We start from the raw sequence: 15,704 nt of genomic DNA, 5'->3' as shown, positions 1-15,704 counted from the left end.
GACGGCGGAGTGAGAATGGAGACATTGTGTAGGCTCAGAGGATTGGGTTAATTCGGCATGTAATAACTGGTACAATTAGTTCGGCACAATATCATATTCCTGTTCTGAAGAGTGCAATATCCATGTGTATTTATATTGAAGTAAAATCAGGGAGATCAAATTTCAGAACTATCGCGGGAAATTACGGCAGATTGCAAAGTACATTTATATTAGAGTTATTATGTGTCCGCGCACCCATACTTTTAATTGCTATAGTTTGTGTCGATGTGAATTCCAATCAGCACCCCCAGAATCTAAAACTACTGAAGGAATCGTCCGAACATTTCTTTGACCTTGCTATTCGAGTACCTGTGAGGTCTACTGTGTCCAGAAATAGTGTTTATCTTGAGCCCTTCCTTGTGGAGTGCGTTGATTCCTGTTTACTGTGAAATGAGGCATGACTGATATTTAAAGCTTGTAGATGGAGAAATAATATATAAGCAGTGTGTGTCCGTGCCGTGATCAGTACGATGCGTGTCCTTTATCGACAACAAGAAAACGTTAACGTTTTAAATCTTGAGGTAATATCTTGTTGAATGGAGAACCTGAAGACTTTTATCACCTCATCTTATATTTATCCCACAGTTTTGAATTTGAAAAATTCCGACTAGCGCAGACAATGATATTTGCCATTGACGAAATAAACCAGAATGAGAATCTCCACCCGGGAATCACACTCGGGTACCAGATACACGACGATTGCTCGTCCTCCGCGATCGCCTCGAACGCAGCGCTCGCTTTGATCAATGGCGAAGAAGAATCAGTTGAATACCTTGAATGCAGAGGCTCCTCCAATGTCGTTGCCATTGTTGGATGCGATATTTCCACAAGCTCCATCGTAACCGCAAGGACAATGGGATCATTTGGAATTCCACTGGTAATGTGTCAAATAAATGCATGCATTTTTATTATGGCGGTACCATCTTCTCATTAGCAAGCACAACAGCATACGTTCCCTTGCCAAGACTGGTTGAAATAGTGACAGGTCTTAATTTAGGATACTAACACAATAAAAAAGTTATTTAATATCAAGTTTTTATCGTTGTTGAAATCCACTGCCTATTCTATTTTATATTGTGGATTGTCTGCAGAGATTCGTTTAGGTTGTTATAGACGGGGATGTAATGGGGTTAAGCTCGCACCACCCGTTAAATGTACCCTTGTCTCAAATAACCAGTAGCAAGCATATCCAGCTCCTTGACGCATGGCTTAGCAACTGGTCTCAGCGCAATCATTGCTACAGGAGATGGGGCACACGCAGAATACTGGAGGCTTAAAACCAGTCGCATCGGGCAAATAGGGCTTGTTAGCCGTGTGTAGCAGCTCATCCAGGAGAAGGAAAATTCTGAACTCAAACCTCCGCTGCTTTGCGGATATACCCACTCGTGGGAAGGATTCAAGAGTAAACCCGGAGTACAAATTCAGAAATGCAGCCCCTACGGCTGTCCTACCTTGACCTCAGCACTACCTGGCAACTCCTGCGAAATCGCTGGAGCCAAACGTTATTGGCCTCTGTCGATATCGGTATTAATTTCTACATTAAGGACATGTTTGGCACAGCTTTTGCTCCGAAGAGCATGTATTGTGCTGTAGGTTTTCTATGTTTCTATGGTACTATGATCCCTTAGATTCATCAGCTGCGTGGCGGGTGTGGTGGTGGTGGTGGTGGCGGGGGGGGGGGGGGGCGGGCGGGGCGGTGGATGCAGGCTGCTGCAAGGGCAACAGCTTGCTATCCATCTCTTACTGCTCTGGTTTGCGTACCAGCTTGCGGATTGCGGAGACAGCCAAATCGCAATATCCATGGTCAAGCCCGTCCAAAGGAGGCCTCACGTTGTGCGCCACTCAGAGTAATATTCTGAAAAACGTTTGACTTAGCCTTTGTAAATTTGGTTGCTTTAGAATAAAGCGCACAGTGTTCAAATCACAGTGAGACCTCACGGCCGAATAATTTTCTGCTGAACTACTTACATTGTCAGTTAAATGCCAATCTAAACGAGTTCCTTTGCCCACATAGTCTATATCACTCCAATCTGTGCACATTCGTGTGCTAAAGAGTCTCTTAAACGCCTGTTGTATTTGTCCACGCCACAATCCTGGCCAGCTTATTGCACGCACCCCCATCCTCTGGGTAAAAAAGAAAATGACAGGCAAATTTTTGATAAGAATAGTCCCACTCAATTTAAATGTCCGCAATCCGGCATTAGACATTTTAAAGTAGGAAGGAAGATACTGTTAGTCTATTATGCCCATGCCGCTCGTAAACTTCAATCAGGTCTCTCCTCAGATTCAGCCCTTCAAGGAAAACAACTCCAGTTTGTCCAGACTTTCCTTATAGCACATATCCAATAATCCAGGTAACAACAATTAAACCTCTTATGCACCTGCTACGAAGTCTCATCTGGTTTCTATAATAGAACGCCACAATTGAATGCAGTATTTCTGATGTGTTTCACTAGAGCTTAATTACCAAAAGCAATAAGTAAATAGTGAAGGTACGTTGTAAATAATGTCAGTAATCTGGGTTTTGTATTTTGTCTATTCTTCATGTTTTGGATTCAGTATTAGATTTATGTAGAAACCTAAAACAATTAACACGAACCGCTGGAGCTAAATCAGTCACATATAGTTAAAAACCGGATGCCGGTGTTCATCAGTTTCTCTTCTCTACAGGTTAGTTACTATTCCACCTGCTCCTGCCTCAGCAATAAGAGACAATATCCCACGTTTTTCAGAACAATCCCCGGCGACCAATACCAGTCCAAACTCCTCGCAGAACTGGTTAGAACCTTTGGCTGGACTTGGATTGGAACCATTAGAAGTAACACCGATTATGGTCACTTCGGAATGCAAGGATTTGTGGAGCATGTGGAAAAGTTTGGGGTTTGCATTGCCTATTCTGAGTCATTTTACAGGACCGACCCGCCTGAAAAGATCAGTAAAATCGTCCAGGTGATTAAACAAGCGTCTACTAAAGTGGTGGTGGCCTTTGTCCAAGGTGGTGATATGCGAATTTTATTGCATGAGATTTGGAGGCAAAATGTAGTTGGCATACAATGGATTGGAAGTGAGGCGTGGATTACAAAAAAAATTCTCCCGCCTAAAGAAAGAGGAATTTACCTTACCGGGGCAATCGGTCCGGCTACACGGAGTATAAAGATAGATGACCTCAGAGATTATCTTCATAACGTCCATCCTTCCAAGTTTCCTGGTAACATTTTGGTAAGGGAGTTTTGGGAAACTTTATTCACCTGCTCGTTGAACGTCGAAAACAGCACAAGCCCGGGGGAACTCTTCAGGTCACGTCCGGCAATGCACTGGTAAGGAGCAGATAAAAGGGATAGAAAATAACTATCTTCCAGCGATAATGGACGGGAGTTCATACCACCTGTATACAGCGGTCTACTCCATCGCTCACGCTCTCCATGATCTGTTAAACTGTGTGGAAGGGGAGGGACCCTTTATGAATAACACGTGCGCGCATATTGCAAATTTCGAGCCTTGGCAGGTAGGCCTGTACTTCCTTCAGCAAAGTCAGCACTAAATGTCAGCGCGGCAAGGTATGTTTGCAGTTTGCGGTTTATATCTTTCGATCCTTCTGTGCATGTACTTAACCGCGGAGGACAATATGTTGCCAATAATTCTATTTGTGGCGACCAAACCTTTTTCTTTCTCTAGGAATATCTTTCCAAATGCAGAGTACATTAGTCTACTGGTAAGTGCCGAATAGAACAGCTAATGTATAGAGATGCAATATTTTCCAATAACTGTGTGATTAGTGCTTGAATCGTTTGTAGAGATATTAGCTGAAGGATGAAATTTGGCGACGGTACTGATACAAATCTGCTGCTTTCCGGAGAGTAAATCCGCGTAGAAATTTTCCCGTGTTTTTTGCTGGTGGTGAATAGGTACATTCTAACAGACTGTATATAGAACATAGAATAGTACAGCACAGTTCAGGCCCTTCGGCCCACAATGTTGTCCCGACCTTCAAACCCTGCCTCCCATATAACCCCCCACCTTAGTTCCTCCATATACCTGTCTAGTAGTCTCTTAAACTTCACTAGTGTATCTGCCTCCACCACTGACTCAGGCAGTGCATTCCACGCACCAACCACTCTGTAAGTAAAGAACCTTCCTCTAATATCCCGCTTGAGCTTCCCACCCCTTACCTTAAAGCCACGCCCTCTTGTATTGAGCAGTGGTGCCCTGCGGAAAAGGTGCTGACTGTCCACTCTATCTATTCCTCTTATTATCTTGTACACCTCTATCATGTCTCCTCTCATCCTCCTTCTCTCCAAAGAGTAAAGTCCTAGCTCCCTTAATCTCTGATCATAATGCATACTCACTAAACCAGGCAGCATCCTGGTAAATCTCCTCTGTATCCTTTCCAATGCTTCCACATCCTTCCTACAGTGAGGCGACCAGAACTGGACAAAGTACTCCAAGTGTGGCCAAACCAGAGTTTTATTGAGCTGCATCATTACATCGCGACTCTTAAACTCTATCCCCCGACTTATGAAAGCTAACACCCCATAAGCTTTCTCAACTACCCTATCTACCTGTGTGGCATCTTTCAGGGATCTGTGGACATGTATCCCCAGATCCCTATGCTCCTCCACACTACCAAGTATTCTGCCATTTACTTTGTACTCTGCCTTGGAGTTTGTCCTTCCAAAGTGTACCGCCTCACACTTCTCTGGATTGAATTCCATCTGCCACTTCTCAGCCCACTTCTGCATCCTATCAATGTCTCTCTGAAATCTTCGACAATCCTCTACACTAGCTACATCAACACCAACCTTCGTGTCGTCTGCAAACCTGCCAACCCATCCTTCTACCCCCACATCCAGGTCGTTAATAAAAATCACGAAAAGTAGAGGTCCCAGAACAGATCCTTGTGGGGCACCACTAGTCACAACCGTCCAATCTGAATGTATTCCCTCCACTACGACCTTCTGCCTTCCAAAGGCAAGCCAATTCTGAATCCACCTGGCCAAACTTCCCTGGATCCCTCCCAAGCCTTCTGACTTTCTGAATAAGTCTACCATGTGGAATCTTGTCAAATGCCTTACTAAAATCCACGTAGGTCACATCCACTGCATTACCCTCATCTATATGCCTGGTCACCGCCTCAAATAACACTATCAGGCTTGTTAAACACGATCTGCCCTTCACAAAGCCATGCTGACTGTACCCGATCAGAGCATGATTCTCGAAATGCCCATAGATCCTATCTCTAAGAATCTTTTGCAACAGCTTTCCCATCACAGACGTAAGGCTCACTGATCTACAATTACCTGGACTATCCCTACTACCTTTTTTGAACAAGGAGACAACGTTCGCCTCCCTCCGGTACCATTCCCGTGGACAACAAGGACATAAAGATTCTAGCCAGAGACCTAGCAATCTCTTCTCTCGCCTCGTGGAGCAGCCTGGGGAATATTCCGTTTGGCCCCAGGGACTAATCCGTCCTAATGCATTTTAACAACTCCAACACCTCCTTGCCGTTAAAATCAACATGCTCCAGAACATCAACCTCGCTGTTCGCTTTTCAATTTGCACTTGCGTGCAGGCCTAAAGGACGAGCTTGAGTCTCTGCGTTCGACCTGCAGTTCTCAATTTTTAATTCAGTGTTTTTACCAGGTGATCCATGACAAGTATAATAATTCCTTAGTCACACTCTTCCCTGCTGACAAATATGCTCGTAATACTTCGATCTGTCTCCAATACCAATGCCAATTAACAAATTGCTGGATGATCTCCGCCGATCAGGTACCATCTGTGGAGGTAAACGGATGATCGATCCAATTCCAGCTACAAGTGCAACGTGACTCGCTGAGTACCCCTGTTACTTCATTTTTCCCTCCGGATCCAATCGACAGTGTTAAATATAAACCTCTTCTTTACGTGGTACTTATGCAGCACATTTCCATCATTTACGTCTACAGGAAGTTTGTATGTCGATATTTACGTGGACCGAATCCACGCGCTCCGTTTAAACAATAGTCACTCTTTTTTTTTCATCCTTTCACCCCTCCCCAACGCAGTTCCTGCACTACCTACGCAAAATGAATTTCACAGCGAAGACTGGAGAAACCTCATATTTTGATGAAAATGGTGACCCGGTGCCAAGATACGACTTTGTGAACATGCAAACGAATTTCAACGGCAGCGTCGACATTGTAAACGTCGGATATTATGACGGTTCGGCTCTGCAAGGCCACGAACTAATGCTGAATGTCGAGCAAATCATGTTTAGCACGACGGGAAACACGGTATGAGTTCATCTTCCCATGTATATATGCTTGCTAAATGGAAAATATTGAATGCCTAGTGTATAGGTGATATAGCTGGTTCATTTTGGTAGGTCAAATATGATGGCAGTATCTAGTATTAATGGTCAGACTCTTGGTGGTGTGGAGGATCAGGGAGATTTTGGGATCCGAGTCCATAGGACAATCAAAGCTGCTGCGCCGGTTGACTCTATGGTTAAGAAGGCAGGCGGTGTATTAACCTTCACCAACAGCGGGATTGAGTTTAAGAGCTCAAAGTTAACCTTACAGCTGTATAGGGCCCTAGTCAGTTTCCATTTGGAGTATTATCCTCAGTTCTGGTCTACTAGCTACAGGAAGGATGTGGAACCTATAGAAAGGGTGCAGAGGGGATTTGCAAGGAGGTTGCCTGGATTTGGAAACATGACTTATGAAAATAGGTAGAATGAACTCAGCCTTTTCTCCTTGGTGAGGCGGAGGATAAGAAGTGATCTGATAGAGGTGTATAAGATGATGAGAGGCATTGATCGTGTGGATAGTCAGAGGCTTTTTCTCCGAGCTGAAATTGCTAGCACGAGAGGGAACAGTTTTAAGGTCTTGCAAGTAGTTACAGAGGAGATGTCGGGGTAAGTTTTTTTTTTAATGCAGCGGGTAGTGAGTGCGTGGAATGGCCTGCCGTCGACAGTGGTGGAGTCGGATACAATAGGGTCTTTTAAGAGTCTCCTGGAGCTTAGAAAAATAAAGGGCTAGGGGTAACGCTAGGTAATTTCTACAGTACGAACAGTATTGTGGTCCGAATGGCCTGTATTGTGCTGTAGGTTTTCTATGCTGCTATGTTTCTATTGTAGAAACAGTGCTGATATGTTGAGGATAGATATTAAAATTCGCTGAATATTTGCATACACTCGTGGTAAGACGCTCTTTACTTGAAACTGAGATGCGTAGCTTTTCCCCCTAAGATCCTAATGGGCTAATTTTATATTACAGTGTGCTAGAATGAATCTACATTTAATTTCTCTTCACACTGCAATAATTACGAACGTAAGATCACTGTTGGCTAACACGGTTTTGGCTTTGTAGAGTAATAGGGGCGTAGGACCACAGAACAGCGCAACACACGAACAGGACAATTGGCCAATCTGGTCTGTTCTGAACTATTATGCCCCTATAATCGCCTTGGCTAGCACACAGATCATAGACCTCTAAACATCTCCCATCCATGTACATTTCCAAAATTCTCTTAAATGTTGAAATCAAACCTGCATCTAACAATTCCGCTGGTAGGCTTTGCCACACTCTCACCAATTTCTGAGTGAAGAAGATGCCACTCATTCCCCTTAAACATTTCACCTTTCACCTTTAACTCGCGATCTCTAGTTCTAGTGTCACCTCTCAGTGCGAAATAAAACCTGCTCGAATTTAACCTGTCTCTCCCCGCTCACAATTTTATATAGCTCTATCAAACCTACCCTCACACTTCAACGTTCTAGGGAATTCATAAGACCATAACACATAGGAGCAGAAGTAGGCCATTCCTCCACTCGACACTGCTCCGCCATTCAATCACGGATTGATCCAATCCTTCCAGTCATCCCCCTCCCCTGCCTTCTCCTCATACCCTTTGATACTCTGTCTAATCAAGGACATGTATATCTCTGCCTTAAATGCATATAGTGGCTTGGCCTCCACAGCTGCTCGTGGCAACAAATTCCACAGATTAACCACCCTCTGACTAAAGTAATATTTCTGCATCTGTGTTCTAAATGGTCGTCCTTCAATCCTGAATTAGTGCCCTCTTGTCCAAGGCAACCCTACATCGGAAATAACTTTGCCATATCTAATCTGTTCAGGCCTTTTAACATTCGGAATGTTTCTGAGATCCCCCCCCCCCCGCGTTCTCCTAAACTACAGGAAACGCAGCCCAAGAGATGCCTGACGCTATTCATAGGGTAACCCTTTCATTCCTGGAATCATTCTCGTGAATCTTCTCTGAACCTTCTCCAACGTCAGTATATCCTAAAATATGGAGCCCAAAACTGCAAACAGTACTCCGTGTGGTCTCATGTCTGCCTAATGGAGCCTCTACATCACATCCCTGCTGTTACATTCTATACCTCTCGAAGTGAATGCCTTCTTCACCACCGACTCATCCTGGAGGTTAACATTTCGAGTGTCCTGCACAAGGACTCCCAAGTTCCTTTGCACCTCTGCATTTTGAATTCTCTTTCCATCTAATTAATAGTCTGCCCGTTTATTTCTTCCTCCAAAGTACATGACAATACGCTTTACAACATTGTATTTCATTTGCCACTTCATTCCCCATTCACCTAAACTATCTAAGCCTTTCTGCAGGCTCTCTTTCCTCAACACTACCCACTCCTCCACCTATCTTTGTATCATCAGAAAATTTAGATACGAATCCATAAATCCCACAGTCCACATACAGTGCTACCCTATTCCATATTTCTCTAAAATTCAAGTTCTGGCAGCATCCTCGTAATTTTTCTCTGTACTCTTTCAATCTTACATCTTTCCTGTAGGAGGCTAACTAAATCTGCCCACAGTACCTCAGAGTAGAACTCATTGGTCTTTTCTGACTTCGACACAACGTCCGAACTCCTATACTCAGTACTTTGATTTACAGCCAATGTGCCACACCTTCTATTTGTGGTGTTATCCCCCTGTGAGGCCACGTGGAACGAATTATGGATCTGTATTTCCAGTTCCCACTGTTCTACCGCACTCCATAATACCCTACCTCTCACATGTACGTCCTACCCTGGTTTGTAACACCTCACCCTTGTCTCGATTAAATTTTGTTGTCCAGTCAGAAAGTCAAGTCCGATTCTTCGTGAACTTCATGACCTGAGGGTCGACAGGGTTTTCTTGGCAAGATACGGAAGAAGTTTGACAAGATTTTTTTTTTTAAACCGCGCAGTACTTCTGCTGCCGAGGTTGGGACCCGGCTGGGTTTGAACTCAGGACCATCTGCCTTGAAGTCCCGTGCTGATACCACTACACCATCACCCAGTACTATATGAAATTACATCTGCCAATTTTCTGCCAATTCCTGCGGCTGTTCCATATCCCGCGCAAACTTTGATCGTCTACCTTGCTCTTCACTACAGGCACAATCACAATGTCATCCGCAGTTTGCTGATCCACATTACCTCCCATATAAGAAATGGATGATAAGCATTCAGGAAACAACACCGGTCCCTATGGGACACCAATATTCACAGATCACCTGGTTATAGAGTCAATCATTTTTTACAACTTTATGGGTTCTCCCGTGACGATAATTTACTACCGATCTCGAATCCCGAACGACTGAATCTTCACAAACCTTTCAAGCTGACTTTGTTATGTGCCTTGCTGAAGTCCCTGTAGTCAACATCCCCTGTCTTGCCTTCATCAAGTATCCTGGTATCCTCCTGAAAAACTCTAGAGATGGCCTGCACGCATAAATCGATTTGGACTACCTCTAACCATTACCTGTATATCCGAATACTTATATACGGTATCGGGTCCCTTAGAATACCTTCCAGTGACTTGCCCTCTACTGATGTCAGCAGTACCTTTTTGTTTTTACATCAGATCTTTAACTCCGGATCCGAAACTTGGCAGTCTCAAGAACACCTCTCTTCTTTACTTATTATGCAACATATTTCAAACATTTACGTTTCTGGCAACTTCTGAATGCCTGATTTTAGGTGCATTGAATCGAAGACAATGTTACAATCTAGCACGAGCGGAAATACAACATGGCCGCCTTCTGCATTAGCGAAATGTGAAATAGTTGCAAGCCTGGGATATATATGACATCCCTGGAATATTAGTGACATTTAAAAAGACAGCAGGGACAATCGCATTCTTTTGCACGCTACAGTACCCGAGGAGAAACTGGATCGTGCATAATGTGACGCTTGTTTTAAAAAAAAATAGCTTTGAGAAGAGCGGCCATTGTATGAGCAGGTCAATGATAGGTTGTAGTGTTGAGGCCTTGTTTCTTTGAGGCTTCAGCGATGAGATTCGTAGGCCATTAATGGAGGGTATTTCTCGTTATTTAATATTTCTTTCTCTCATCCTGCACACCTAAAGTGGTGAAAAAGTCAAACGGGATAATGGAATGCCTCTCCCGCGGGATGTGGGAAGGCAGAGAGACCTGAATACTATGATTCAAGTGGTGGATCCCGCTGCAGTTTTAACAAGCCGTGTTACGGATTTGGAGCTGGAACTTAATGAACTAAAGAACATACGGGAAGCTCAGAGGTTGATACACAGTGCCAGCAGGGAGGTAGTTACAAGCAAGCTGCAGGACACAGGTAATGAGTGAAAATCAGGCGAGGAGAGAGGTTAGGCAGCTAATGTTGAGTACCCCTTTGGCCATTCTCTGGCCATCAGACTGGATCTGTGGCTCAGAGATGTGTAGATGGGGGCAAGCTGTAGTTTTAGAAATTTGTTGATTAGGCGATCAGAAGGGGGCTGCATCGTGGAGATCACAGACGGGAGAGACGAAGAGGTACAAAAGCACAAACTGACTCGTAGAAAAGACCAAAGATGATACGTGGGGTCATGAATAACTGCGTCTCGAAGCGGCGAGGAATATTAAAACATTGAGGTTAATGCGGAGAACTGTACAATAGCTTGGCGCTGGACAGTCGGCTGGCGAATCGGCGCGTCGGCCCCCGGTCTGCGGCCTTTAGACCGGGGTCGGCCATCATTCTGTACAGAAGGTCTGAGTTCGTACCGCAGCTCTCCTCGTATGCAGCGAGAAGTTGTTTCCCATGTTCTGAGATTCCTGTGATTATTGGACTGTACTTTGATTTCCTTCAGATTTTCGGCGTTTTCTTTTTTATAGACCATTGATTTGTTCATTTTTTGTGTGTAAGGGGGAGTTGGGTATTTGTGTGTAAGGGGCAGTTCTTTTCTGCGGTTCAGGCGTCGGGGATTGTTCTGTGCCGAGGATCGATCGTTGATTGTTTTTTGGCTGTTTTGCTGCAGGCGATAGGTAATTTTGTGGTCTGCGTGCATCGTTACTTTTCTCGAGGCTGTTGAGGAGGCGGGAGCGTTGCTGATATTTTTTCATTAACATCCATGGTCTTTCTGTATTTAATAGTTACCTGGAGTAGACAAATATCAAAGTTGTATGATTCATTCATACCTTGACAATAACATGAACCTTTAGAAAGGATATCTGGGAAGATAGATCCCTAGCTCCTTGAGCGCGGAGTCACGCCTAAATAGGGTCACAAAGAAAGCTTTTGGCACACTGGGCTTCATAAATCAATGGATTTAGTGCATGAGTTAGACTCTATTTTGAAATTGTGTAAGATGTGAGGCCGAATTTGGAGGCATTATGATCATCTGTACACAGTAATGAAATGAATAGGTTTAAAAGAGTGAAGAGAAGATTTACAAGGATGGTGCCCGGACTTGATATTCTGCGTATCCGGGAAAATTTGAAAAGGTTCAGGAATTATTTTTAAGAATGGAGAAGACAGAATGGAGACTTGTTGGAGACATGAAGGAAAAAAAATACATTTGAGGCCGAAGAGAGGGGGAATGATAACTAGGTTATTCTAGTGTGTTTGGATGATACTACAACTAGATGCCTTGGGTTAAAGGTGATAAGTGGAATGATTAAGGTGAACATGAGGGGGACCTTCTGCGCAGAGATGGTGGTTAGGGTGTGGAGCGACCTGTAGCGCAATTGGTGGAAACGGGTTCGATATCAACTTTCAACTACTGTACATGGCAGGTTTATGGAGGGCTATGATCCGGGTGAAGGACCATGGGATGAGGCGGATTAATGATTCCGCGCGAAGGGCCTGCTTCTGTGCTTTAGTGGTCTATCTTTCTATTATATGGTCTATTGCATATAGAAGCAATTACATTCAATTGTCGGTAATGCGCGAGATTTATGCAACATAAGGTGCATTTCTGACAGTTTGGTTCTGTTTTTTTTTTCCTCGGGGATTAGAGGAACGATGGATGCATGCTTCTTCTGAGAATGTACTGAACTGGGATCATATATTTCTCCTTATTCATTTATTCCAGGTGAATCATTCCTGATTTTGAAGTCCGAACTTGAACATCTCTGCTATCAGGCGATGCACATTCTGTTCTCAAGAGTCAATATATCAATTCTAGTATTCCCCTTTTAGGGATTCAAATACGTCACATAATATTGCTCAGGATTATTTCAGTTCGACATTCGGTGGACAGTTAGTTTTCTCTGGCTTCTCAATCTCAATTGCAAGGATTTATGTCAGCTGTTCAGCATGCTCAGCAGTTTTATTGACACATACAATGAATACTCTCAGGATGTTTTCTGTTTCTTCAGATCCCACGAGCTGTTTGCTCAGAACCATGTCTTCCTGGAACAAGAAAAGTCAGCCGGAAAGGGCAGCCAGTATGTTGCTTTAACTGTGCAAAATGCGCCGATGGTGAGATCAGCAATGCCACTGGTAAGTAATCAGATGCAAAGCTATGTCCCTCAATTCCGCAGTTCTCTGCTGACATATTTTCATATAAGATAATTATTTTCCAGATTCCACGGATTGCATCAAATGTCCATCGGAATACTGGACTAATCAGGCAAAAACAGAATGTGTACTCAAGAAGGTTGAGTTCCTTTCATTTGGAGACGGTCTTGGGTTTATATTAGTAACGCTTGCTCTCGTGGGAGTGTGCTTCACGTTGGTCATCGCTGCCATTTTCTACCGGTATCGGGAAACTGCCATGGTCAAAGCGAATAACTCCGAACTCAGCTTTCTACTTCTCTTCGCCCTGCTGCTTTGCTTCATTTGCTCACTCACCTTCGTAGGAAAACCATCCGGTTGGTCTTGCATGTTGCGCCGCACCGCTTTCGGGATTCTGTTTGTTCTCTGCATTTTCTGCATCCTAGGCAAAACTATCCTTGTCGTGGTTGCCTTCAAAGCAAATCAACCCAATAGCCGTGTAATGAACTGGTTCGGACCTGTACAACAACGCGTGGGCGTCTTCCTTCTTAGCTTTATGCAAGGTTTAGTTTGTGCTGTCTGGTTAAGTGTGTCACCTCCCTACCCTGTGAAAAACATGAGCCATTACAGAGACATCATTATTCTGGAATGTGACGTGGGCTCATTGACAGCCTTTTACTTTGTCTCGGTTTATATTGCTTTGTTGTCCATTGTGTGTTTGGTGTTTGCATTCCTTGCTCGGAAACTCCCAGATAGTTTTAATGACGCCAAATACATCACCTTCAGCATGCTGATCTTTTCCGCTGTTTGGATAACTTTCGTTCCAGCCTACGTGAGCTCTCCAGGGAAGTACACAGTGTTCGCCATTTGGGCATCAAGCTTCGGTCTGTTAGTTTGTATTTTTGTACCTAAATGCTACATCATCTTATTGAAACCGGCGATTAATACAAAGAAACAGATGATGTCTAAAGGGACTTCACATTAACTACACATGCTGAGCTCGTCAATTTCATCAACATCAAACTTTTACCCAGCCCTCAAATTCACGTTGTCTACGTTGGACACTTCTCTCCTCTTTCTCGATCTCTCGGTCTCCATCTCTGGAGACAGATTCTCCACTGACATCTTCTACAAGCCCATTGGCTCTCATAACTACATGACTGTACCTCTTCCCACCCTGCTACATGCAAAAATGCCATTCCCTATTCCCAGTTCCTCCGTCTCCGCCGCATCTGCTCCCAGGATGAGACTTTCGTTCCAGGACATCTCAAATGTCCTCTTTCTTTAAGGATCATGGTTTCCCTTCTGCCGTCATCAGTGATGCCCTCACCAGCATTTCCTCCACTTCCCGCACTTCGGCCCTCAGCCCAACCTCCCGCAACAGGGACAGAGCTCCCCTTGTCCTCACCTACCAACCCACCAGCCACCGGATCCAGCATATTATTCTCCGCAGCTTCCGCCATTTTGAACAGGACCCCACCACTAAGCACATCTTTCCCTCTCCACCCCTCTCCGCTTTCCGCAGGGATCGGTCCCTCCACGATTCCCTGATCCACAAGTACCTCCCCACGGATCTCCCACCCGTAAGCGTAAGTGCTACACCTGTCCGTACACATCCTCTCTTCCCACAATTCAGGGCTACAAACAGTCCTTCCAGGAGAAGCAACACTTCACTTGTGAGTAAGATTGGGGTCATCTATTGCATCCGGTGCAAGTTAGGAAGGAAGTTGAGAAGCAGGACCTCAAAGGTAGTATTCTCGGGGTTACTGCCTCTGCCTTGCGGCAGTGAGTATAAGAATAGAGTGAGGTGGAGGGTAAATGCGCGGCTGAGGGATTGCAGTAGGGGGCAGGAATTCAGATTTCTGGATGATTGGGACAGCCGTAACCTTTAGAAAAAGGAAGGGTTTCACTCGAATCCGTTTATTCCCACTCTTTGTTTTCTCCCAAACAGCCAATGGTCCACCCTCTCGGAATGGGGACCCCTGCTTTTTACGATGTATGCCAATGATTTAGACAATGGGATTAATGTATCTATGGCTAAATTTCCGGGTGATACAAAGATCGGTGGGATAGCGGGTAGAGTTGAAGAAACAGAGAAACTGCAGACAGACTTAGATTAGGGATATGGGGAAAGAAGCGGCCAATGACATACATTGTTGCAAAGTGTATGGTCATGCACTTAGGTGGAAGAAATAAACGAGCATACTATTATTTAGATCGGGAGAGAATTCAAAATGCAGAGATGCAAATGCACTTGAGAGTCCGTGTGCAGGATACCGGAAAGAGTACTCTCCAGGTTGAGTCGGTGGTGAAGAAGGCAAATGAATTGGTAGCATTCATTTCTAGAGATATAGAATATAACAGCAGGAATGTGATGTTGACCCTCTATAAGGCACTCGTGAAAACACACAGTATTGTGTGCAGTTTTCGGCTCCTCATTGTAGAAATGATATGCTGACATTGGAGAGGGTTCAGAGATGATTCATGAAAATCATTCCAGGAATGAAAGGGTTACCATATGAGGAGCATCTGGCAGCTGTATTCCCTGGAGTTCAGGAGATTAAGGGGGGGGGGATCTGATAGAAATATCCCGAACGTTAAAAGGCCTGAACAGATTAGATATGGCAAAGTTATTTCCCATAGTAGGGGAGTCCAGGTAAGAAGGTACAGTTTCAGGAATGGAGGACATTCATTTTGAACAGAATGCGGAGAAATTAGTTTACTGAGAGGGTGGTAAATCCGTGAAATTTGCTGCCACGAGTGCCTGTGGAGGCCAAGATATTGGGCGCATATAAAGCAGAGATAGACGGGTTCTTGATTAGCCAGGGAATCATAGGGTATGGGGAGATGGCAGTGGAGTTAGGATGACTGGAAGAATTGCATCAGCCCACGATTGAATGGTGGAGCTGAGTCGATGGGCCGAATGGTC

General features: G+C 44.4%; 1 protein-coding gene across 1 annotated transcript; it reads left to right on the top strand.

The window, feature by feature from the left end:
* The first annotated feature begins 631 nt into the window (after positions 1-631).
* LOC134344707 (extracellular calcium-sensing receptor-like) lies at positions 632-13,760 on the top strand. Its single transcript, XM_063044790.1, is given in 6 exon segments — positions 632-916; positions 2,710-3,345; positions 3,347-3,544; positions 6,087-6,314; positions 12,658-12,781; positions 12,865-13,760. Coding segments are annotated over 6 exon segments (2,340 nt in total). The 5' UTR covers positions 632-658.
* The last annotated feature ends 1,944 nt before the right edge of the window (positions 13,761-15,704 follow it).

This window comes from Mobula hypostoma, chromosome 4, assembly GCF_963921235.1.
Source record: "Mobula hypostoma chromosome 4, sMobHyp1.1, whole genome shotgun sequence".
Lineage (NCBI taxonomy): Eukaryota > Metazoa > Chordata > Chondrichthyes > Myliobatiformes > Myliobatidae > Mobula > Mobula hypostoma.
This window is presented reverse-complemented; position numbering and strand designations above follow the sequence as displayed.